This window comes from Crocodylus siamensis, chromosome 7 (genome assembly GCF_052110815.1).
Source record: "Crocodylus siamensis isolate JL-2025a chromosome 7, ASM5211081v1, whole genome shotgun sequence".
Taxonomy (NCBI): Eukaryota; Metazoa; Chordata; order Crocodylia; family Crocodylidae; genus Crocodylus; species Crocodylus siamensis.
Window position 1 is genome coordinate 63648750 of NC_143401.1, and position 23563 is coordinate 63672312.

General features: G+C 46.0%; 1 protein-coding gene across 3 annotated transcripts in view; it reads left to right on the plus strand.

Moving 5' to 3' along the window:
- The first annotated feature begins 1369 nt into the window (after window positions 1-1369).
- The window catches only part of MINPP1 (multiple inositol-polyphosphate phosphatase 1), a 50811-nt gene continuing 28617 nt past the window's right edge, over window positions 1370-23563 (plus strand). The window contains exons 1-5 of one of the 3 annotated variants that reach the window (XR_016443419.1): window positions 1370-2666; window positions 4307-4504; window positions 6180-6277; window positions 13300-13382; window positions 14162-14295. Coding sequence is in view for 2 of the 3 variants with exons in the window: in XM_090056530.1 (XP_089912656.1) it covers window positions 2120-2666; window positions 4307-4504; window positions 6180-6277; window positions 14162-14295 (977 nt within the window). In the remaining variant the exon portion in view is untranslated. The remainder of the gene's footprint in view (window positions 2667-4306; window positions 4505-6179; window positions 6278-13299; window positions 13383-14161; window positions 14296-23563) is intronic. The other 2 variants (XM_090056530.1, XM_090056531.1) reach the window with 2 other exon arrangements.

Below are 23563 nucleotides of genomic sequence, written 5' to 3' on the forward strand. Positions count from 1 at the left end.
TATTGGTTGGTTATAGGATTGGCACTAATAAAAGGAGAAATTATGTTATCAACTACTGGCTTTTTTTGGTTGTTGTAACCAATAATTATGGTCCAGGGGCACCCTGGTAGGCATAGTCTGGTCTCCATGCCCTGCTGCAGACCCAAGCCCACAGCAGACTACAGGTCTTGGCAAACAGAGGGAGGGGGAGGGGGCACCAGGGAGCAGTTACAGGCCGCCGCACTCGGCAGCAAAGGGACTGTTACCAGCTCCTGCTGCTGCCATGGCAATGCTGCACTCGCAGCAGGGGTGAGCACTGTGGCTGCCATGAAGATGTTGAGCTGCACAGGGGTGGGCTAAGAAGCTGCACAAGGAAAATTCTGCTCTGCCAGGCACCAAGTGCCTTTGCAAAACTGGCTTCTCCCAGGCAGCCATGGGAGGTTGACTGTGCAGGACCCGCTAGTGCTGAGGCAGCAGTGTGCTCTAGGGCTCCAAATGCACCCAGTGCTGCTGTCCACACAAGGGTTTACCTCACCCACCCAGGACAGCAGCACAGGCTGTGCAGGAAGCAGGGCTGAGGGTAGGAGCCATGGGTGAGGGGGTGATGTGCATGGGTATTAGGTGGTCTCCGCATTCCTCATTGAGGGCTGGAGCAGGCAGGAGGTGTGTGTGTGTGCCTTAAATGCAAAACAAAACAAATCTTTGCTCATGTCAGTGGTTTAAAATGCTTTGCACTGTTACTAAATATTAGTTATCAGATCAGCATCAGCTGATATGGCTGGTTAATCATTGGCTATTAATATCAGCTAAGAACATTTTCATTGGTGAACCTGATCTTTTCTATCTGAATGGATCTTTTCTATTTGTAATTTTAGTTTTGTCCAACTCAGCAGTTTGCTTTAGTTCTGCTTTGTAATCAATATAGAGTATTAGTTGTGTGAACAGTGCCTGCCAGAGGCAATCTTCTTTTGTTCTTCCTTTTGTTAACCCTGCAGCTGCCTCCCTACAGCTCAGAGACTTGTGGTATGACTTGTTGTGCCATATTAATTTACCTGTCTCAATGGAGGACCTGTATCCTGTACAAGTGTTCCTTCAAACCAGAGCCTCATGCTCTGGACAAAGAAATCTGCCATCATCCCACCTTGCAAACTAATTCTGTTCACCATCACTTACTCTCTTTTTTCCCCCTGCACTTTTTTTGCCCCACAGTATTAACTCCTTGTGTTCTGCCTGTTGTTATCTCTGACTAGAAAGACATTGCCCAACAGAGAGCTTCAGCTGTGACACAAATGAGAAATCAGACGGCATCTGTTTCCACCCGCTGATCCTTGCTGCTTTTTGTGCTCCCATCCACTTCTGCTTCCACTCCTCCTCTTCCCTCACTCAGGCTGTTGAGCAGTCAGTAAAACAAGTAGAGCATAGGTACTAAGAAGTAATTTGGTTTTGTGCATTGGGCAGCATTATATTGCTTGGGAACGGCACTGTTTTTGCAGAGAAAGCCAAGAAGCCCTAACAGGAAGTTCAGGTTCCAGGTCTGGTGCTGCAGGGCGGGTTTGATTTGTGACAGAGAAGGCGGAGTGACAAACACATCTCCGCTCCTCTTTACAAAACGAGAGTGAAAGCCGCGCAGGCCAAAACCAAGGGACGTTCCAGCGTGTTCCCGGCTCCAAAACCCCGGGCAGTTCTGGAACAGCCCCCGCAGGCCCCGCCCCGCCCCGCGCGGGGAGCCCGCTCCTCTCCCTGCAACATCTTCCTCGCCAGCTGCCCGGGGGGTCCCCGTCTCTGCCACACCTGAGAGCAGTCGCCTGCCGCCGACACCTCTCCCTCACCTCCTGCTCTGAGGCAGCCCTCTGCTGTCTGCAGTCTGGCCCTCTGCCCTAGGCCCCGGCCGGGGGGAGGCGGCCTTAGGCGGGCAGGAGGGTCTGGGGTGCGACGGGGCCGAGCGCGGGCTGCCAGGAGGCGGCGGGACGCGCAGGACTCGGCCTCCCTGGAGAAGCCGAGGCCAGGTCGGGCGACCCCCGTCCCTGCAAAGGGCCGGGCGCGAAGGCGGCACTCGCAGAACGGCCGCCAGCCCCGCCCCGCGCCCGGCGCAGCGCCCGCCCCTTCCTGCGCGCCAGGTCCCTGCTGCAGCCGCCGCGCCATGCCGCTCTGCTGCTCGCCCGCGGTGCTCCTACTCCCGCTGCTCCTGGCGACCCTGGCGCGGGGGCAGGAGGCGGCGGCGAGCGGGTCCCTGAGCGCCTTCTTCGGCACCAAGTCACGCTACGCGGAGGTGAACCCGCACCTGCTGCGGGACCCGCTGGCGCTAGCGCCGGCCGCCTCGGGGCAGCTGCTGCCCGCCGCCGCCTGCGCCCCGCTGCAGCTGCGCGCCCTGGCGCGGCACGGCACGCGCTTCCCCACGCGCAAGCAGATCCTGCGGCTGGGCCAGCTGCACCGCCGCCTGCGCGCCGCTCCCGCGCCCTGCCCCGCCGCGCAGCGCCTCGCCGCCTGGGACCTGTGGTACCGGCCCGACATGGACGGGCGCCTGGCCGCGCAGGGCCGCCGCGATATGGAGCACCTGGCCCGGCGCCTGGCCGCCCGCTTCCCCGCCCTCAGCTCGCCGCGACGCCGCGCCGCCTTCCTCAGCAGCTCCAAGCACCGCTGCGTGGAGAGCAGCGCCGCCTTCCGCCAGGGGCTGCCCCCTGCCCCAGGTGAGGGCGCCCTGCCGTGGTGGGGCCCCCTTCTCGCACCCACCTTCCCCGGGGCACCCAGCTGTACCCTTCCCACAGCCCCTTCACCCTGCTGTGGCGCTGGGACAGAAGGGCGGTGCTGGAGGTGATGTCTCCCCCTCTGGCCTTGTCTGGCTGTTGGGACCCAGGTCTTGGGGCATTGGTCAGAACTTGGTCCTAGGGCAGGTGAGCAATAAAATGCACAAGCAGAGGCAAGGCCTTGTGCGTCAGCTGCAGTCTCTCAGTAGCCTAGGAGTAGGCTATTCAGTAGCCGGGCTGGGGCCAGAAATGATGCGAGGGGCAAGGATTTCCTAGGGAAGTCTTATCCCACTGTCTGCATCATTGGGATAGTTGATCCAATGTGAGAGACCCTTCCTTGAGTCTCAGTAATTGAACTCAAGCCAGAACTGAGTTTGGTTCAACTGCATCTCACTGGGGCATAGGTGGAGCATCGGTTCTTTTCATTCTTTGGGAATAGGGTTGAAATGAAAAAAATCACATAGGAAATTGGAGGCAAATTCAGATAGGTCACCTGTCTCCTTGTTGCTGTGCTATGGGGGTGGGGCAGAGGGCAGTTATTTGGGCTGGAGGGCCATTTAGGGAGTTTTGGTGAATGGTTGCATGTGGGATCAGCAACCCCATGGTTACACGGTCAGCGCCTGCTCTCCCCACCAGCTCACCAGAACTCCCTAAGTGGCTCTGCTCAGCGCTGGGCCGGGCGGATGAGGAGCGGCATGTGGGAGTGGGCACTGGGTGGGGCTGTGATGGTGCAGGGCTGGGGCACAGGCTAGGGCCACCATCCACTCCACAGGCACTGTTTCCTCGGGCAGGGGCATGCAGGGAGCGGATCTCAGCTCTGCCCCGGGCCCTTGTTCTGTATTGTCATCACCCAGCAATTCCCAAGGTCTCCAAGGAGACTGGCTAGGATTCACACGGTTGGGGCGTGCAGCCAGATGGATGGGGCTATGGGCAGGCAGGAAGCAGGGCTGGCAGATGGAGTTGGGGCTGGGATTTTGGGGCAATAACAGTGGGACTGGGGCCTAGGGCAGAGCCACCATCTGCTCCCCGCATACCCCTGCCAGCAGAACCAGTGCTTATTGCAGGGGTGCGCAGGCAGCAGACCGTGGCTCTGCCCCAGGCCCCAACCCCGCGCTATTGCCACCTCCCTGAGGTCCTGCCCTGAGATTCCAGCCCCATCGTATCTGCCCAGCCATAGGCCCTGCCTATGTGGGTAGTGCCCCTGGTGGTGGGTGCAAGGGGCGGACAGGCTGGGTGCTCAGGCAGCAGGAGCTGGGTCCAGTAGAGCAGTTGCTGCAGTGTCTAGGAAGTAAGTCCAGTTGCTGTGCTACCTGAGCCCCGCAGTGGGGCTCAGGCAGTGGGTGTACATGCCATGGCCCAGACTGTCACCTGTGTCTGGGCCTGGTGGGACTGAGGGACCTGCTTCAGGCTGGATAAAATCTCTTGGCAGGCTAGATTTGACTTGCAGGCTGTATTTTGCCTACCCCTGGTTTAACAGTTTGTTTCCTTCTGAAATTGCTTGGCTAAGGCTTGGAATTAAATTCTGTAAATTGCTACATTTTTAATAGCTACTATATAGTTGCTCATTTTCTTTTTCCCTTTAGATATGGAGAACGAAGTGCTTGAAATTAATGATAAATTAATGAGGTTCTTTGATCACTGTGAGAAGTTCAAAACCTGTATAGAAGAGAACAGAACAGCTTTGCATCAAGTGGATGCCTTCAAAAATGGTTCCAAGATGCAAAACGTTTTGGAAAAAATTGCTAATACCTTATGTCTACCAGTGAATGAGTTGAATGCAGGTAGAGTACATGTCCTGTGGCTGTTGTTTTTTATTTACATAAATCTTTTTCTAGGTACATCAATTTGGAAGAGCAGATGTGTTTAATTCTCTTTTGAGGTTTTTGGGAAGATTAATGAAGAGAGTATATGACATCACCAATTGAGTAAAAACAGTTGTTAAAATGTGTTTGTTTTCTGCAACTGGGCAGTGTACACTAACTTAAATATTCTAAAAAATGATAGAATATCAGGTTTAATAGTTTGGTCTTTATTCCAGAAAAACATTCTTGACTGAAGATGCAAAGGAACCCTGAATTCTGGGTTGATTTTAAGAGATGTTCAGTGTAATAAATAAACCTGTGGGTTATCAGCTTAATTTACAGAAACAGTTATGATAAAATTGTGTAGCTTTATACTAAGTAAGCTGTTAAATTACATGCATGTTTTAACAATGAATATTAAGTGGTGAATTTTCAGAAGAAAATTTAACGTATAAGAAATCTGTAGAAAAATCTTTCCCAGTTAGATTACATGAACTTGGTACAGATCATTTTGAAAAATACAGAAATTTATTCTTTATGGGAAAAAAGGCATAGCACACAGTCTAAAATAATTGGTGAAATGTGATAAGGTATTGTTTACCATCTTCTGTATTACATAAACTTTTATAAAATCTTGTATTTCAGTATGCTGTAGTAAAATTCTTGGGTTACTGTTGAAGCCATAGAAATCACAAGCCCTTGGATATGTCTTCCTATTGCTCATCCTGAGAATATTCAGTTTAACTGAATTGTTAAGCTAAGGACCGCTAGGGTATTTCTCCTTGCAGTCTTTTTTTTCCATTGGAAAATTTTATTTAAGAGTGTGTGTGTGTGTGTAAATGATTTTATGAGCTAAATTAGCAACATTTTGTTAAATTGCAGTTTTTTGTTCTACCTGAAACTTTCAAGGATCCTGCTATGTATTACATAGCCAGCTGGGGAAAATCCATAAAACAAACAAAAAACCCCAACATTTTAATTACTATAGTGTAGTAAGAGCATGAGTGTGTAAAGATTTCCTGAACTGAAATATACAGTAATTGGATAAAAATTCCAGGTACGCTGCATCGGGAGGGAACATTTGAACAGAAAGGAACAGTGGAACAAGTCATTAGTGCTGCTATTTAACAAGATAGGAACAGAGTTCTTTAGTACCCTGAGTAGGTCCTACAGTTTCTGTGCTGAAGGAAGCTGATTTAAAGAGGCTAGGGAGTGACACCATTGCTGCCATTTGGATTCTTAAATGAGTGTAAACAGAGGGAGGGGCTTGACTAGGATTGTGCCAATATAAACCTGCCTATTTTGTGATCTAGCCTGTTGCATAATAAGAATAATGCTTACATCAGCAGTTGCAAACTGTTGAACACATGACTGTTTGGCACATATGGCTCTATCATGTGAAATGTTTGCAATCCAGGACCCAGTTTCTATAGATGTGCAAATAAGTATCATTTTCATAATGGAACATGAATTGTCCCATTGTGCAAAGATGGTATTTTAGTATGCACTTGGACTGGTTGTTGTCTGTTGGGTATCATTTCTGCTCCTGTCACAATTCCTTCTCATGGCAGAAGAGTGATGGTGAGGGGCTAGTAGAGAGCAAGTATAACTAGTTACCATTTTTCTGACACTTATTTTTCCGGATTTATTTCAGATCTGATTCAAGTGGCTTTTTTCACCTGTTCATTTGAGTTGGCTCTTAAGAATGTGACCTCTCCTTGGTGTTCAATCTTTGATGAAGAAGATGCTAAAGTAGGTGTAGAATATATAGCCGTGTTAACTTTGAATATTTCTATTTGCTTTTGAGTATTAATGTAAAGAGTTTATCACTTACTGCATTTCTGAAAAAAAAACAAATCTAAGAATCATTTGGAACAGATATATTTTTCTCTCTTGCTTTTGGTAGGTAATAGATCATTCACACTTCCAAAAGAAAGTGTTTTTCTTCCCTGTGACTAATGAGGCTTGACTATGAATGGACTCAGGGCACTGTAAAGTTTGTCTAATGCTGAAACAATGAAAAGGTGAAAACTGCTGTTTGACTGTGTTCCACTTTATTATTTAGTGAAGTTGACCTCTGATCCTTAGATGTATGTTTCAGTACTATTGCTTATAATCAGTTGATAAAGGCATGTAACAATTTAGAACTCAACACTTTTAATCTATGAAAAATATAATTGGTAACAGATGGATGTGTCTAAATAGCTAAAAATGTAGTTTTTCACTTAACTTCTCCCAAAGATAAATGACCAAGTTACTCTCAAAAAGGAAAGTTAAAAGGGAAATTTTAAGAAAATGGGAGAATTAAAGATAGATGGAAGTTTTAATGGTTTTAAAAGATGACTAATATTTTGATACAGCTCCTTACAAATCTCAGAAAGCTATTTAATGATTTTATTTTACTTAGCTGGTAAAATGTTTCTTTGTATACTGTAATGGATACCAAGTGAATAACCATATGTTCTTTGGAGAAAAGATGAAGCCTTAGTGTGAAACAGTTCAAGCACTTCACCATGGAGTATCTCATGCTGTAACCTATTAGCCAATACTTACAATTTAGGATTATAGTATCATAGAAAAGTAGAGCTGGAATGGACTTCAAAAGGTCATCTAGTCCAGCCCATTGCTCAAGGCAGGGTCACCCTTGACTAACCATGTGTCTGTCCAACCTGCTCTTGAACATTTTAAGGGATGAAGATTCCACAACCTCTCTAGGAAGCCTGTAACAATACTTGACTACCCTCATAGCCAGACATTTCTTCCTAATCTCTAACCCAAATTTCCTCTGCTGCATTTTGTGGTCATTGGTCCTAGCCCTATCCCCTATGGCCACAGAGAGAGAGAGGACCATCTCCATCCTCTTTATAATTGCCCTTCAGGTATTTGAAAACTGTTATCAAATTCCACTTCAGTCTCCTCTTCTCCAGGCTAAATAACCCTGGTTCTTTCAGCCTTTTCTCATTATTCTTGCTTTCCAGGCCTCTAATTATTTTTGTTGCTCTCTGCTGGATTCTCTCAATCTGTCCACATTCCTCTTGAAGTGCGAGGCCCAAAAGTAGACAGTACTCCAGGTGAGATTTTTACCAGTGCCGAGTAGAGCAGAAGAATCACTACCCTTGATTTGCAAGCAACTCCTGTTAATACAGCCCAGTATATTTCTTGTCTTTCTTGCAACAAGATCACATTGCTACCTTATGATCTACTGTAACCCACAGGTCCTTCTCTGCAGTACTACAGCTTAGCCAGTTATTTCCCAGTCTATATTTTTAATGCAATTATTCCATCCCAAGTGCAGAATTTTGCATTTGTCCTTGTTGAATCTCATCTGGTTGGTTGCAGACCATTTTTCCAGTCTCTCCAGGTCATTCTGGATCCTAGCCCTGGCTAGGATCTGCAAATTTGCTAAGCATGAACTCAGTCCTGTTGTCCAAATCATTAATAAAGATGTGGCAGAAGGCCACCTCCTGTTTCTCCCCAAAAACTCTGTGACAATTTGGTTAGGATGGGTCCAGCAGAGGATATGCACCTTACCCTATCTCTTTAGGTAACCTGAGCTGGATACATTCCTGAGGGAGGTGGGGAAACCTGCTCCTGCTGCCTATGTAACTGGCATCACATACTTGGGTGAGGGGCTTGGGCTCCCTGGAGAGCTAGGAACTGCCAGTCTACCCAGCAACCAGTGATACATTTCAAATTTGTTGGCTGACCTCAATTGGACCAGGTAAATGAGGTCATAAGGGCTACCCAGGAAGTGGGGGCAGCAGCCATGAGGAAGACTCAGAGAGAGAAGAGTTGGACCATCTGAAACTTGCTCTGTCTCAAAACTCATGATCAAGGAACTGCCTGCCTCCAGAGAGAATCTCCACCTGCCTCTGGATGATACTTGTGAGTAAACTACCTGAGATCTAACTAAATATGTAGCTTTCAGTATCTCAGATGCATGATCAGAGGCTACCCAGCCATGCCAGTTTGCTCTGTGAGATTTGTCTGATATTGCTCTACCCTGTACCCTAGTCCAACCCTGCCCCTTGTAACCAATAAAGTTCTCTTTTGTACCTAGCATAGGAGATTTATTGGGTGTGGGTCTAGATTATGCCTTGGGGTCCCCTTGGTTTGGCCAACCAAGGGAGACCACTGCTTGTGCTTCCGACTGAGGGAAGCACCCCCAAGTGCTTGAAGTGAATCAAGTACCCTTGAGGGCTACTAGGCCTGTGTTATCCAGGAGACACAGAACCAGAATCAAGCCCAGTCCTGGGTGGTGGCAGTTTTTACCCCAGGCTAGCAGGTGTGCTCCAGGAAAGGCCAGCCAGACATGAGGCACCCTCAGGGAGGCACTCAGAGCCTGGAAGGTAGTTGGGTGCAGTGAGGTGTGTGACTCAATGCAGAAGCACCCCCTACTGGCTCACCACAGAAGATATTAAATGATACCAGACCCAGAACGTATCCCTGGCAAACCCAACTTGATACCTCCTCCCAACTAGACATTAAGCCATTGATGACTACTCATTGGTCACAGTGATCCAACCAGTTACGTATCCAAGTTACAGTACTTTCACCTAGTCTGTATTTCTAGAGATTGTTACTGAGAATGCTATGGGAGATGGTGTTAAAGGCGTTGCTGAAGTCAACTCTATCACATCCACTGCTCTGTGCTTCTGCAGAGTACATCATTGTTTCATAGAAGTAAATCAGGTTGGTCGGGCATAACTTGCTTTTGGTAAATCCATGCTGCTTTTCCTGATCAACTATTCTCCTCTAAGTGCTTCACAATAGATTCCTTGAGGATCTGCTCCATGATCTTTCCTAGTGTCAAGGTCAGGCTGACTGGTCTGTAATGCCACAGATCATGGTCCTTTACTTTCTTAAAGGTGGGCACTATGTTTGTGTTTGCCATTTTCTAATTATGTAGGACTTCATCTGACTTGTATAAGGTCTCAAGGAGGATAGCTGATGTGGCTCTGAATTTACCTCAGTGAATTCCTTCAATACCCCAGGGTGCTTCCCATCTGGCCCTGCTAATCAGAGAATCTAGATGCTTTCATAGTAATCCCTAAACCTATTCTGCCACTACAGTAGGTTGGTTTGACTCCTTCCTGGTCTTTGCTGCCAGTTGTGCTTGTCATCTGGTGCACGTGTGTGAAGACCGATGTTTAAAAAAGGCATTAAATACTTTAGCTTTCTCTAAATCTTACATAACTAGATCACCTTCTGCAATTCCATACAGGCCTTGCGGTTTCTCTGGTCATTTTCTTACTTCAGACATGCCTGTAGAATCCCTTTTTATTGCCTTTTTATGTTCCTTGCCAATTGCATCTCAAACTGTGTCTTTGCCTTCCTATTTTTTCCCTGCATTCCTGTGCAATACTCTTCCCTATTACTGAGACCAAATTTTCACTTTTTAATAGGATTTCTTTTTTGAGTTTTAACTCCCTGAAAAGATTGTTGTCTAGCCAGACTGGACTCCTGTTGCACTTACCATTCTTTTGATGCATTGGAATATCTTGCTTCTACACCCTTAAAAGGGCCTCTACTCCTTTTTTTCCCCTTCAGACTTGCCTCCCAAGGGATCCTGCCCACCAGTTCCCTGAGTTTAATGTCTGCTTTTTTTGAAGTCCACTGTTTCTTATTCTGCTGCTCTCTTTCCTTTCTCCCCTTAGGATCTCAAACTGTCATTTCATGATTGCTATTACCTAGGTTACCTTCATATTCTCAACTAATTCTTCCCTGTTTGTGAGCAGCAAACTGCAAAGAACTCCCCTTCACTTTCTTTTCCTCTCTCCCCATGTTGGTCTGTACTACCTGTATCAAAAAATTATCCCAGATATACTCTGAGCAGTGCACAGGCAGTTGAGCAAATGCTGTTTCCCTCCCAGCAGGTATTGTGGTAATTAGTCCCCCATGAGAACCAGGTGCTGTGACTTGGAAGCTTCTGTCGGTTCTTAAGAGAACCTTGTTCACCTCTTCTTCCTGGTGTGGTGGCCCATAGCAGATGCCCACTATGATATCCAGCCTGCTGCTCTATCCTATGGCCTTTTCCCCAGAAGCTTTCAACAAGCCTACCTTCCACTCCCTCTTCTTGTCCCTCAATAAAAGAGGCCCTTGAATCAGCAGTAACCTTGGACTGCTCAGGAAGTCCCCATTAGATGTCAACTTTCCAACATCCGCTGTCTCTAACCATAAATTTGCACTTTGCTGTTTCTTTCGGCAGCACATAAATGTCCCAGCATTTTTAAGGAAAGTTTTTAGAGAAATGTATGAATTTTGTTTCATGCTAGACTTGTTTCCTGTCAGTTGCTTCAGCATAAGCACCTCTTGAAATCTAAAACTAATATTCAGATTTTCAACAGTGCAGATCCTGATACAGAACCAGTGTCACCCATGCTGCTTCATCTACAGTGGTTGTTCTCAACTTTCTTGGACTTTGCACCCCTCCATAACTCTTGTGAATTGAGTGGCACCCAATTTTAAAAAATGAATTTCTATTTTATAGGGGTGTGACAGTAGGGGTGGAGTTTTGGCCAGACAGGGACTGAGCCTGAACCTACACTTACTTGTTTATCTCCATATCTTATGTTGTGTGTCAGAACCTGGCAGCACCCCGGGGCACCTTGGTTGAGAATCAATAGTTAAAATTAAAGGAGAATAATCATGAGGGAAGCTCCTCATTAAGTAAACACAAAGCTTGTTTCAAGGGTTTCAGTGAAATGTATATAAAAGGTTTTAAAATAGTCTTGCAGAAGCATAAACTTACTTGACAAGCCTACCTGCTCGAGTTAACTGATGGCGATGGCCTACTTTGAGACTTACTGTTTCCTAGTTTTACCTTCATAACTTTCTATGGGTCTTGTAGAATTGTTTATGCTGAGTGAGTCCAAGGGGTTTCTTTACTTTTAAAGAGCTGAATGTATGTCTAATGCATTATCCTTTTCCTGCTGTTCCTCTGAGGCTGTAGATTTTTCTTATTTGGGACATTATCCTTTTTTTGACATCATGATGGATTTACTTTTCTAGGTCTGCAAGTCTTGCAAGAGGAAAGGAAATAAAAAGTAAACTAATACGTGTGAGCATGTGATCAAGGGACAGCCCTTTAAGGAAAGGTTTCACTCCGGGCCCAGACCTTTTTGTGGCCTTGAGCTTGTTTTTTTTTCACTTTATTTTTCATATTTAAATCAGGGCTGTTCAACTGGCAGCCTGTGAGGGGCCAGCATGCTTCATCTGGTCGATGAGCAATGGGACAGGTGGGGGAGAGGGTACAGGAGGGGGTGGGGAGAGGTGTGCTGCATGGTGTAGCCCATGTAGTAGGGGGACCATGCACTGCACTAAAGTTGGATAGGTGTGGCCTAAATCATAAGAGCTGTATTACAAATCCTGCATAAGTTATGTTGAGATCTTTGGATGGAAGGTGCTAAAATATACTCATTGCTTCAAAAAACATTACATTGGAGTGGGAAGAATCCCTTGTGATGTTGGTGATTAAATGTTCTAGCATTAAAGTTGGCCTCAGATGTATTTGTTGAGAATTATGTGATGGTCTGAGCTGTCTGACAGTAGTCAAAAGGACAGGGGCTTTCGGCATATTTGACAAAAGTAACATACCCTTTCTGGATCTTGCTGATAATTTTCTTTCCTCCTTCCAGCAATGATCATTAAAGCTTGACATATCTTTAGACACAGAGGGGGTTGGAGGCTTTATAGATGACAGTGGCACACACCATAGTTGTGTGTTTTTTTTTGTAGTTTTGCCAGTAATCTGATTCTGCCTGGACTTGGGAGCTGGTAGTGTCAGGTGTCTCTAGATAATGCTAGTTCGTAACTGCTTTTGATGTCTGATCAATTTGGAGAAAGAATAATCCTTTTTGTTTGCTGTTTGTCTTTTGAAGAGATTAAAACTGTTTTAAAAAGCCATGCATTACTGAGGCTTCTACTGTGCACCTTCCTTCAAAAAGCTGCTCTGATTTGACCAACTTAAATAGGCTTTGTGATTACAGAATTGAAACTCTGGTCACGCACAGGATTGTCATTACATTGATAAACACCTATGCATCTCTTGCTTTTTTTCCTGTCGGTCTTATGAGTTAATCTGGTTGGAGGAATAGTCCAATAATATTGCTGACAGTTGTTTGAATGATTTGTTTTCATTCCTGTGAAACTGGACATCGTGCTGTTTAAGTAGAAGTGGTTGATACGCAAAGGGCTTCTCATTTGTGATTTCATTTAATTGGCTTTAGTCAATGGAAAAGTGATGGGTCGAGAATCTTGTTACCACTTTGGACAAAGCCCTTCCTAGATCTTCTGCAAGTTTATTCCAGTTATGCAGCTACACAGTTTATACCCTTATTTATCTCGTAATGACTTTACAAATACAGCCATCTTGTGACCTTGTTGTCTCATTACTAAGCATAAATTACCTGCATCTTTAGAGCACTGCAATATAATAAACACTATTTTAGCATAGGTCAAGTATTTGGGACTTGAACCAAGCGTATGAAAAACACTTCATCTGTCAACATCTTAAAACCTGAATTCACACACTGGGTATCAGGCAGAGTTGTCAGCTTGTGCAAGCAAACACAAATATTTTATAAATCAAGGGGCTATTTTTGTCTGTGTTCTTTTAGCTCAAGATGCATAGAAGAGGTGTACATTTCTTTAGCAAACCATCCAAACTTGCCTGTTTTTGCCCAAGAAAACTATTAGTGACACACAAGTGCATTTGTGTTCTTATTTAGTCTGTAAACAGATGTCTCATTTGAGGTGGTCTTGATTTGTCCCAGGTGTTGATGTGGATCAAAATGGGAGGGGTGCAGCCCTTTACATGCCCTTTCAAGCTGATGTGCTTCTCTACTACAAGTAAATGGTAAGGGAGAGCATATGGCCTGACAGACTTGTCCCTGGAATGAGCCACAAGTGAGTTAAATTAGCTAGAATTAGTTTAGACAAAGGGTGTCAAAAATACAGCCTGCAAGCCATATCCAGCTCTGGCTCCCGTAATCCAATCCTTGGTAGTGGCCTTGAGTCAAATTGATCTGGACTGGCTGTGCAGGCATGGCCTGGGATGTGTATCACCTGGCGCCCATTCTGGCCATTCCAAGAACTGTATCACATGCAGCACCTGTCCCTGGTGCCCCAGGGTGTGCACCATACATGGCACCTGCTCTGGCCAGTTTAGGACCAGCACTGCATATAAGTCCCACAGGTATAGTTTCTGGCACAGGTCCTGAACTGGTTGGAGCAGGCACCGTGTGTTGTACAAGTCCCAGCTTGGCTGCTCTAGGAGCCATTGTGTGCCATGCGGATTACAGTATGGATGCTGGATCTGGCTTGGGTTAGGGAGGGTGGGGTCAGTGGACCTGTTGGTTTTATCCAGCCGATGCACCTGCCCTATGTCACTCATCCAGCCTGTGGGGACAAATGAGTTTGACATCTCTTACTTAAACGCACACCAGTGATGTCTTGGGGAAAGTGTTAACATGTTTTATATGACCTACTTCACAGATACTTGAAGTGGGATGACGAGTGTGAATGTGTAGGATCTGGGCAGAAAAGGAGACGTGCAACAGCTGTTTATAGCCTTAAAAATACATGTGATATATTTTTGTGAAATAATACAACTTTAATAATATGTATGATTTTTAGGTACTGGAATATCTGAATGATCTAAAGCAGTATTGGAAAAGAGGATATGGCTACGATATCAACAGCCGTTCTAGCTGCATTTTATTTCAAGACATCTTCCAAAAATTGGACAAAGCAGTGTCAGAGAGTAAAAGGTAAATTAACAGAATGAGCTTTAGTTGCAGATTTTCTGTTCTTAAGGTTAGTGCAAGGAACAATCAAAGTTTTGGATAACAAGGAAAATTATGCTTTTTACTTGTGTTGGAAATAAGTGAGCCCTAAAGTTAGTTTGAGCTCAGTTACGATACTCAAAGGACTGTTTCTTCCCTACATTATGCTCATCTTAATACTTCAAAGTACATTTTGTTTTGTTGGAAATACCTGTGAACAGAAATTTATCCAAATATTTTTGTGTTGTGGAGACAGACTCTTTTTTCCTTTGTAACTACCTTACTCTTTCCTTTCCAGAAATAGTGTAATGACCATATTTCAAATGGTTTAAATTGTTTACTTTCTTGGCTCAGGGAAAAGCAAGTCATAGTCTATATACCACAGTTAAAATTTTAAGAGATTACACCCAACATTTATTAAAGCATTTGGTATGTTAATTTATTTTAACTTATTTGGAAAACCTTTTATATTCAAAACAATATTTTTAAAACTCATTAAAGCATGGATTCTGAGGCCAGAAAGAATTGTGCAATTATCTAGTCTGGTGTCCTATATACATGGGTCATAATTATTTTTCTCCAGTACCCGGGTTAAAGCGTTTTATCTATAAAGGCATCTGATCTCATCTTAACAACTCCAAGTAATGGTGAATTCACAGTCTCCCCAAACTATTCCAGTGTTTTCATTACACATCAAGGATTTTTTTTTATCTTCTTCTAAGGTTGAATGTCTTGAACTTTGGCTTCCAGTCATTGCTTTCTGTCACACCTTTATGAATTAGAAAATCCTCCATTCCTAGTACTCTTTTCTGTGTAAATGCTATATGCTTGGTGACCAAGTTGCTTCTGAACTTTTTGGTATACTCAACTGTTTGAACTCCTTTAATTTTATGTTGTATAGCTTGTTTTCAACCCATTTGACTTGCTTCTAGTAAGTTGTTTATTTTCCAATGTGATAGGATGGTAAAGTAGATTTGTATGTGATGGCTTATGATTCACTGTTTGGGTTACAAATGCTACAGGGAGAGGTGTAGTAGATTTTAGTATATCTAGAGCAGGGGTGGGCAAAATACAGCCCACAGACTAGATCCGGCCCACGAGGCCATTCTGTCCAGCCTGCGGGTCCTCTAAAAAATTTACAAAAATTAATATATATCTGCCCTTGGATCCTGTCAAAAATGACAGGAACCAAGGGCAGTAGGACTCAGGGAAGCCCGGCGGGCTCCCACAACAGCAGGGCCTGCCTGTCCTCCCCAAGCCAGAAGCCCCAAACGTGGCTTCTGGTCTGAAATGACATGGCAGCCCCACACTGGAACCATGGGGAAGGTGGGGAAGACAGGGGAGGCCCCTGGGCATGGAAGGAGCCCAGGGAAAAGTGGCCCAGGGAAAAGCTGAGCAAGTGGGGGGGGAGTGGCCCCTAGCCCAGCCTGTGCCCGGTGCCCCGCACTGCAGCCACTTGCAGCCAGCCTGGGGCTGCCTATGCCTGCTCTGGACAGCCCCACGCAGGCTGCAAGCAGCTGCAGCAGGGAGCGTTGGCCATGGGGCAGGTGAGGGGCCACTTCCCACTCCTCCCCCGCGCTCAGCTTTTCCCCAGGCTCCTTCCTGGTGTGGAGAAAAGTGGCCTCTCACCCACCCTGTGGCTGGCATCTTGCATTGCAGCTGCTTGCAGCCTGTGTGGGGCTGCCTATGCCTGCTCCACACAGCCCCGCGTTGGCTGCAAGCGCCTGTAGCAGGGAGTGCTGGCCATGGTGTGGGTGAAGGGCCACTTTCCCCCGTGCTCTATCAGCACCTTCCCTGCCGGGGAGCAGGGAGTTGGGGCTGTGCACTGCCCCCCACTTGTACTGTGGGGGTGTGGGGCACTGGGAGTGAGCAGGTACGGGAGCCAGAAGAAGCATGGGGCCTGCACTGATGTCCCAGGGCAAGTACCAACAGGGCCCAGAGCAATGTGGCAGGAGTGCGGGGACCCAGTTGGCAGGGGCTCTATGGAGCTAGGCCAGCTCCCCCCTCTTCCTGCTGGTGCAGCCCAGCCCAGCTCCACAGACCCCTGCCAGCCTGTGCTCTGCTTTGGGCCCCACCGGTGCTGGCCCTGGGACATTGGTCCCAAGATACTGGGACATTGGTCCCAAGATAGGTGCCCTGCCCCCATGTCACTGTCAAGGGGCGGGGCTGCCCATGCAACCCTCAACAGCCTGCTGAAACTGGGTAATTGCCCCTCTGCCCAAAATAATTGCCCATCCCTGATCTAGAGCAATCCAGGTACTTGAGTACATGGATGTTTATCTATATGTGAAATCAGGCCATTTGAGCTTTTTGAAGTGGGATCTCCCTGCATCTTAAGGACTTTCCATTATCACTGTCCCAAATATTTGTCTCTTAGTTAGAACAGAACCCATGTAATCTGTTTATAACAGCAGTTAACAGAGCCAATGCTTTGAAGTGTCATTTGCAAACCAAAAAATTCTGACAGGAGGCATAGTGATGACATACCATTTACAGGCAGACTTTCATCCAAGAGTTAGTGGAAACCTCTGCATGAATCACTCAGTAAATCAGGTGGTCAGTGCAAGAGAATGTCTTGTAGACCTTCAAGATGCACATGTTCACATCTTCATTTTCACACTAGTTATTTCTATCACTTCACCAGAAAGACTTAATATTGTTAAAACTAACCTACAAATCCAAAACCCTTTATCAAGTGTGCAGTACACCAAGTTTGATGCAATTGTCTTCCTTATGAACCCTCTCATGATTGGGTAGTTATGTATTATTATGAGTTTGCTATCATCTGAAGTAACATGAGTGAAAAAGCAATCTCGCTGCAGTCAAAAGCTCGTTTTACCTGCAGGCATATTTGGTATAAAATGCAGAGGGAGTTCTACTATGTGGAATTGTGGCATTTTCTGCAGATCCTGGCATCCATCCTAGCTTGTAGGTGAAAACCTGAAGATTAGTTTTATGCATATGCTTCTATATTGTGTCTCTTCAAAACCTGTAATCCATGCAAAACTGGTAGCAAAGAATTAGACATTTCTGGTGACACCAGCACGTTCTTGAGGAGGTTGCTAATCCCTCCCCCAAAATTGCACAGAGGTGCCCTTGGTTCCTTTAGATTAGCAGATGTAATAGATGCCTGCCTACATGAAAAGGGAGCTTTTGTGAGAGTGGTGAAGGTTCAGAATTGGTTATGAATAAAGTTGAGGAGAATTTTTCATTCTTCACCTGTGAGCATGGATGGAAAGATTACCACTTGCTATGCAAAATTTGTAAGGGAGCAGCCAATTCAGTAGAGCAGTATTTGTACGTCCCCCAGAAGGCAACATGAAGTTGCACCTTAGATTAAACCAGGGATGCATAAGTTTTTGTGAGCCTGAGTTCATGAAAATAAATTCTTTTGCCTTTGCCTATGTTAATCTTGATTTATCAGCTGTCATTTTTGTTTCAGAACAAGAGTAGCATCTGTTAGTCTGTGTTTAACTGTTCACCCTAGCAAAAATATTAGAAGGCTTCTTAATATTTTGGTTCTCATGTCGTAATTCTGTAATGTAAACAGTGATAATTAAGTACAAGCAGACAGTGACAGTAACTAGCTCTCCTTGCTTTCAGGGCTTCTAATACATGGGGGCGGGCAGTTATTTCACATGGAGGGCCGCCTAACAAGTTTTGGTGAGCTGTTGGGACACGAGCATTGCCCCACCCCTTGACAGGTGCCCTGCCTCCTAGTTGCTATCTAGGGACTGGAAGTCCTGCCCCCAACCCCTGACTTGGCCCCTAGAAGTACTCCTTTAGCTCATTCCTTTTGCCATCTTGGAACCGGAAAAAAAAATTATGTACTAAAAATCAAACATTGACAGTAGCATATTTTAATTTTTTAAAAATATTTTTGTCCCAATTTTGTGTTTTATTGTGTATATATAGAGGTGATTGCATAATAGTTCAAAATGAAGTCTTACTCTTGTATGTTATATGTGGGGGGGCGTGTGAGTGGGTATTGGTGTTTGTGGGGGGATCCTTGTGGGGATGTTTGGGTTGGTGGGTATGGGGTTTATGGGGGGCTGTGGGGAGGGGAGGGTGGGGGTGTGTGTGGGGGGATGTGGATGCATGCATGTGTGGTGCGATGTGTAATCGTAACAGTGTATAGGGCCCCCCCCCAGAGGCACGCAGGGGTGTGGGTGGGTGCAGTGTTTGTGAAATGTCTGATTGATTGGGGGGGGGCGGTGTGGTTGTGGGGTTTGTGGGTATGGTGGAAGGTGCATGGGAGACTTTCCCCCCCCCCCCCACACACACACGGTCCCTAAACTGTTCAGGCCCCACCCCTGCCCTGCAACAGCCCAGAGCTGAGGCACCCTGCAGCGCCCACCCACCACTCCAACAGCATGCAGCCCCAGCACACTTCACGCCTGTTCTGGGCTCACCCCTGCTGGAGCAGATCAGCTGGAACCCAGGCATAGTGTGGACCCTGCCCGCTCTAAATCCCTTGCCCATGGCACATCCTGCTACCCCCTGGGCATGCAACAGGACTCGAGTGGCTCTGCAGCAGGGCTGCCTTTCTAGGCAGCCCAGGTGGCAGTGGTTTCTTCTGGCTGTCACCAGCCCCAGCCCTGCAGTACTGGCAGGGACCTACACATACAGCCCTGACCCTACGTGCCCCACACCTGCTTTGGGCTCTCCCACCCAGGCTCAGCAGCAACAGCATGGGACGAGAGCTGTGGGGTGGAATGCTTTACTTTTCCACGGAAAACTTTCTGTCCTGCATTTCTGGTTCTGAATCAGGTTGGCCTCAATCTGATTCTGAAATAGAACTAATAAGTAGTGGAAGTGATTCTACAGATAGTGACAGTGAAACCAGAGGTGCTGCAGTGACATTAGTGGAAGAGAGTTAAACTCTGAAGTAGATGAGTGGACAATCACAGCATATTATGCGCAATTCTTTAGGTGTGCTAAAATTAGTGTGTCAACAGTTTTCAGTACCTTCATTTTTTTTTTTCTTAAATTTAAACAAACAGTGTAAGGAAAGTATGTGCTATTGTGTATTGTCTTTACATTTTTACAAGTATTCCAATAAAAATAATTTCTTTCCACATAAAGCTTTGAATTTGTTTGAATATAGCTTTAAAACTACATTAAGTGTGCTGTATTTAATTTTTTCCTAATCAAATATTTCAGTTCAAATACTTCTGGCTATCGGGACATAAAATTAATATGGAGGTACTTCTTTAGGTTTTTGGTTTTTTTGTTTGTTTGTTTGTTTGTTTTTTTAACTAAATATAAGTAAAATAAACCTGCTAAATCAGATTATGCTCTATTTTGGGCATTGGAAAATTTTCCGGAAAACCCACATCTCTGCATGGGACAGAATCTGCTGCTCAGCGCGGGATAAAACTGGCCCCTCACTTTCCCACTGCTAGCATATCCTAGCGTAGCCTCCTTGAGGCTGCACTGGGCTGCCCTATGTCTTCGCCATGTCACCACTACCTCTGGGTTGCCCAGTGAGGCAGTGGTGGCAGATGCAGGGCAGCCCACCACAGTGCAGGGTCTGGGAGGCTACACCAGGAAGTGCCAGCAGTGGCAAGGGGGAGGGGCCACTTCCCCCCACACTGAGCATCAGCTTCTGTCCTGCACTGCTGCTGCTGCTGCTGCTGCTGAGCCTGGGCAAGCAAGCCCGAAGCAGACACAAGGTGTACAAGGTCAGGGCTGTGCACACGGATCCCCACCAGTACTGCAGGGCTGGAACAAGTCACCGGCACCTGGGCTGCCTACAAAGGCACTCCAGTTGTGGAGCTGCCCCAGCCCTGTTGTGTGCCCAGGGGCAGTAGGACACACCACAGACAGGTGGTGCCTGGGCCAGGTAGGACCTACCATGGGTTGGACAAAGACCCGCTGTGGGCCAGTTCCAGCCCACAAGCCATATTTTGCCCACCCCTGTAATAGTCGTTTCAGCAATAGCTGTTACCCTTGAAAAATGAAACTAGGCAGTGTCAGGTCTGCTGTAAGGAAGCTAGTTGTGAGTACAGAGCCTTATCAGGTTGTCATGCCATGAGCCGGCACTATGGGTATGGCTCCGCCCCCAAGGTTGGGGCTCCTCCAACTCTCCTCCCATGTCTTGATGGTGCATATAAGAAGGAGGGGGTTCAATGGTGTCTTCTTTTCCCCTTTTGTCCTGGGGCAGGGTATTCATGGGTGCACGGTGGTGTTTCTCGGGGCTCCGCCTTCCCTACACTGTCCACACGCCAGCCGTTCGGGTATGCAGGTCTGCATCCTAATGTGATGTCTACCCCTTGGCCATGGGGTCCAGCATAGGTGGCACTGCTCTGGCTCGTTGTCCGGATGAAGCCCTGACCCCCTATCCTCAGGGTCTGAGCCTTGGATGACAGGTGTCCTCTCAGAAAGGAGTGCCTGCCTGGTTTTCTTTAATGAGAAGAGGCTGGGAACAATCCATCCCCAGCTTGCTGCCAGCCACTGCTCTCACTCAAATACCATGGAGTCTCTGCTTCTGGAGCCCAGAGCCCCCTCCAACCAACACTCTCCTGGCCGGCTTCTCTCCCCCATGCCAGCTTCCAGCAGGGTTTTTAAGCTTCCCGTGGTGGCAGCGTCAGCTGCTGCAATCAGCTGGCCACTACGCCGCCAGGAAGCAGCCACTTGAAGAGCTGACGGAATGCCAGCTTGCATGGCTCCTGCTCTACCCCTGCCCGTGTGGATGGTAAGTTTCCTGGGATGCGGGGGGGGGGCTCTCTTTTCCCCTTTAGAAACTCCAGGGGTTGTCTCTGGCATTCTCAGTGCCTGTGTGGGCTTCTTGCTGCCATACAGTTGCATAGCAGCCCCAAAATAGAAGTGGATCAGCTGTTCCCGGATGTGTCCCAGCAGACCCGATTCATTTCACTGAGCAAAACACACATCACCCATTGTCCCACCTAACTCCTCCTCTGAGTTTTGAGGTTTCTAATAATTTTGTGGCTATAAGGTGAACGGATTGCATAATGACGCTTAAAGAGGAATCAACAGGATCTCAGTGTTAAGTTTGGAGGAGGTATCAAGTGCAGTTTTTCAGTGGGCTTGTCCCTGGGTTTGTGCTTTTCAGTATCTTCTACAATGACTAGAAGTCATTGTGAAATGTAGCTTTAATTAGTTATTTTTTTAAAACCTTGGTAACTTTTTTTTTTTTTACTCTTTTATATATTTTGTTACTCTTTTATATATTTTTCTGTACTTTACCCTTTTTGAACAGTAAAAATAGAACTACTGCTTTAGCTTTTCAGTTCTTAGGCAAAAATAGTTACATTTTTAAACTTGGCAGGGAATCTAAATATTCACTAATAGGATTTTTATGAAATGCTTATTGTGTGTAATCTGTACTTCACCTCTGAATAATGTAAAACTAGATTAACAGTATTTCTGCACAATAAAGAGATTGAGAATGGATATGTTTAAATTACAGCATAATACAAACTGTCTACTTACATAGCAGGGGCACAAATTGGATATTAAGTTGTGAATAGTGTGTAGTATGGGCATGCAACATAAGATGGCAGTATTCAACCAATGAAGACTTAAATATAGTACTTGTGAATTAGTGAACCTAACCCTAACATGACATCAGATTAGCTAATAAATTTGTATTGCCCAGATCCTTGTGAACTGTAAAAATTTGAAGTGCTGACAGTGACTGGCCCAAAGTTTCCTGGGAGGTTTGCTGTGGAGCTGAGAAAAGAAATCACAGGCCCCTAGACACGTGCAGGGAGGCTGCTCCAGCAGACTGTAATTCCAGCACATCAGAGCAGACTGATTGAGTCTGGTGGAGCATGGTAATTACTGCACTCCAGCAGACTCCAGCATCATATGTATCAGTGTCTTCAGTGGTGACACGTAGAGGGTGCACGGGGGTTCACATCGTTTAGGCGATGGGTTGTGGCGGGGGGGCAGGCAGGAGCACTGGTGTCCCCCCTGCAAGCACCAGCCAATCGCTGCAGCCGCTCCCAGAAGCGGCCACAGCAATGAGCTATAGGAAATCCTTCAGGGCTGTGAGATCTGCCACAGGGGCCCCCCCCACACACCCCTCAGTGAGACTGGTTGCAGGGGGGGCACCAGTCACCTATGAGTGTCCTTATGCAGAAAAATGCTGGCAGGGCACTTTAAATTAAAAGCTTGTCCAAAGAGCCTTAGTACAAAGCACCCCACTGCAATTTTTCAGCTCAGGGACATTGATACATGTAAAGTTTCAGGCACTTTTAATTAGCATGGCTCTTAGGGCTAGTCCCAGCCCTCATACTCCACCTGAGCCAGTTCGATGCTCTGGTGCAGTCCCAGCCCCAGGGCTGCACCAAAGCAGGCTTTCTCTGCCTTCAGACACACCCCAGGGGTGAGTCTCTAATCTGGGAACGTGTCATTCATCCTGCAGGATCAATAGGCAGGACAATGGGTGCTGTGTGTTTTGCTCAGTGAAATGTATCGGGTCTCCTGAGATGCATCCCGGAAGAGCTGATCCACTTCATCTGGCAATGAAGCCTAAGCCTGAGTTCTCTTAAATCTGTTTGAAATGCTTTATTGCTTGAGATACTGTGTCATTTATCTGTGTCATCTTAGACTACATTTAAATGCTATAGTTGTGCTATTCTCTCTGGAGCAATTGAAGCTGAATTTGTGGGAAGAACTTTTACGTTTTCTGTAAAACCCTATGGGTTGCTTGTGCAAGTAATACATTTTTGTTGACCTTGCAAACCTTGTTTAACTTTCAGACATTTGTAGTTGCTTCATCAAGGCTATCTTTTTTTGGATAACTTTCCTGACCTGTGGAAATATCTCGCATATAATGATGCGTCTCCAAGAAACTTTACCAAAATACCTTGACTATCCTCATGATGCCAACTGAAATACCGTTGAAAGAGCTGAGATTTCCATTTCTTATTTATCATGTAGTGAAAGTTTTTAACTTTGTTTAGCTCTGTTAACATGCAAGTCCTAATACCATCTCTGTCTTAAATTCACTACGTGTCTTTTAAATCTACTTTGTTCTACAGTAAAATAAATAATAAAAAAATCCCTATGTGTAATGGGGGGAAATTTTATTTGCTGAATTCAACATCTTATCCAGATTTTTGTACATTTAGTGATATGCAGTAACAGAAGAATGAACTTAAATTTAGCAGTGATATTTATTCTACTCTCAAGACTGCATAAAAATTTACTAGAGCATTACAGGCCACGCAAAAGAGGAAGGAGGATTTTTAGAAGCCTGCATAGGCAAACTTGAGTTTATCCA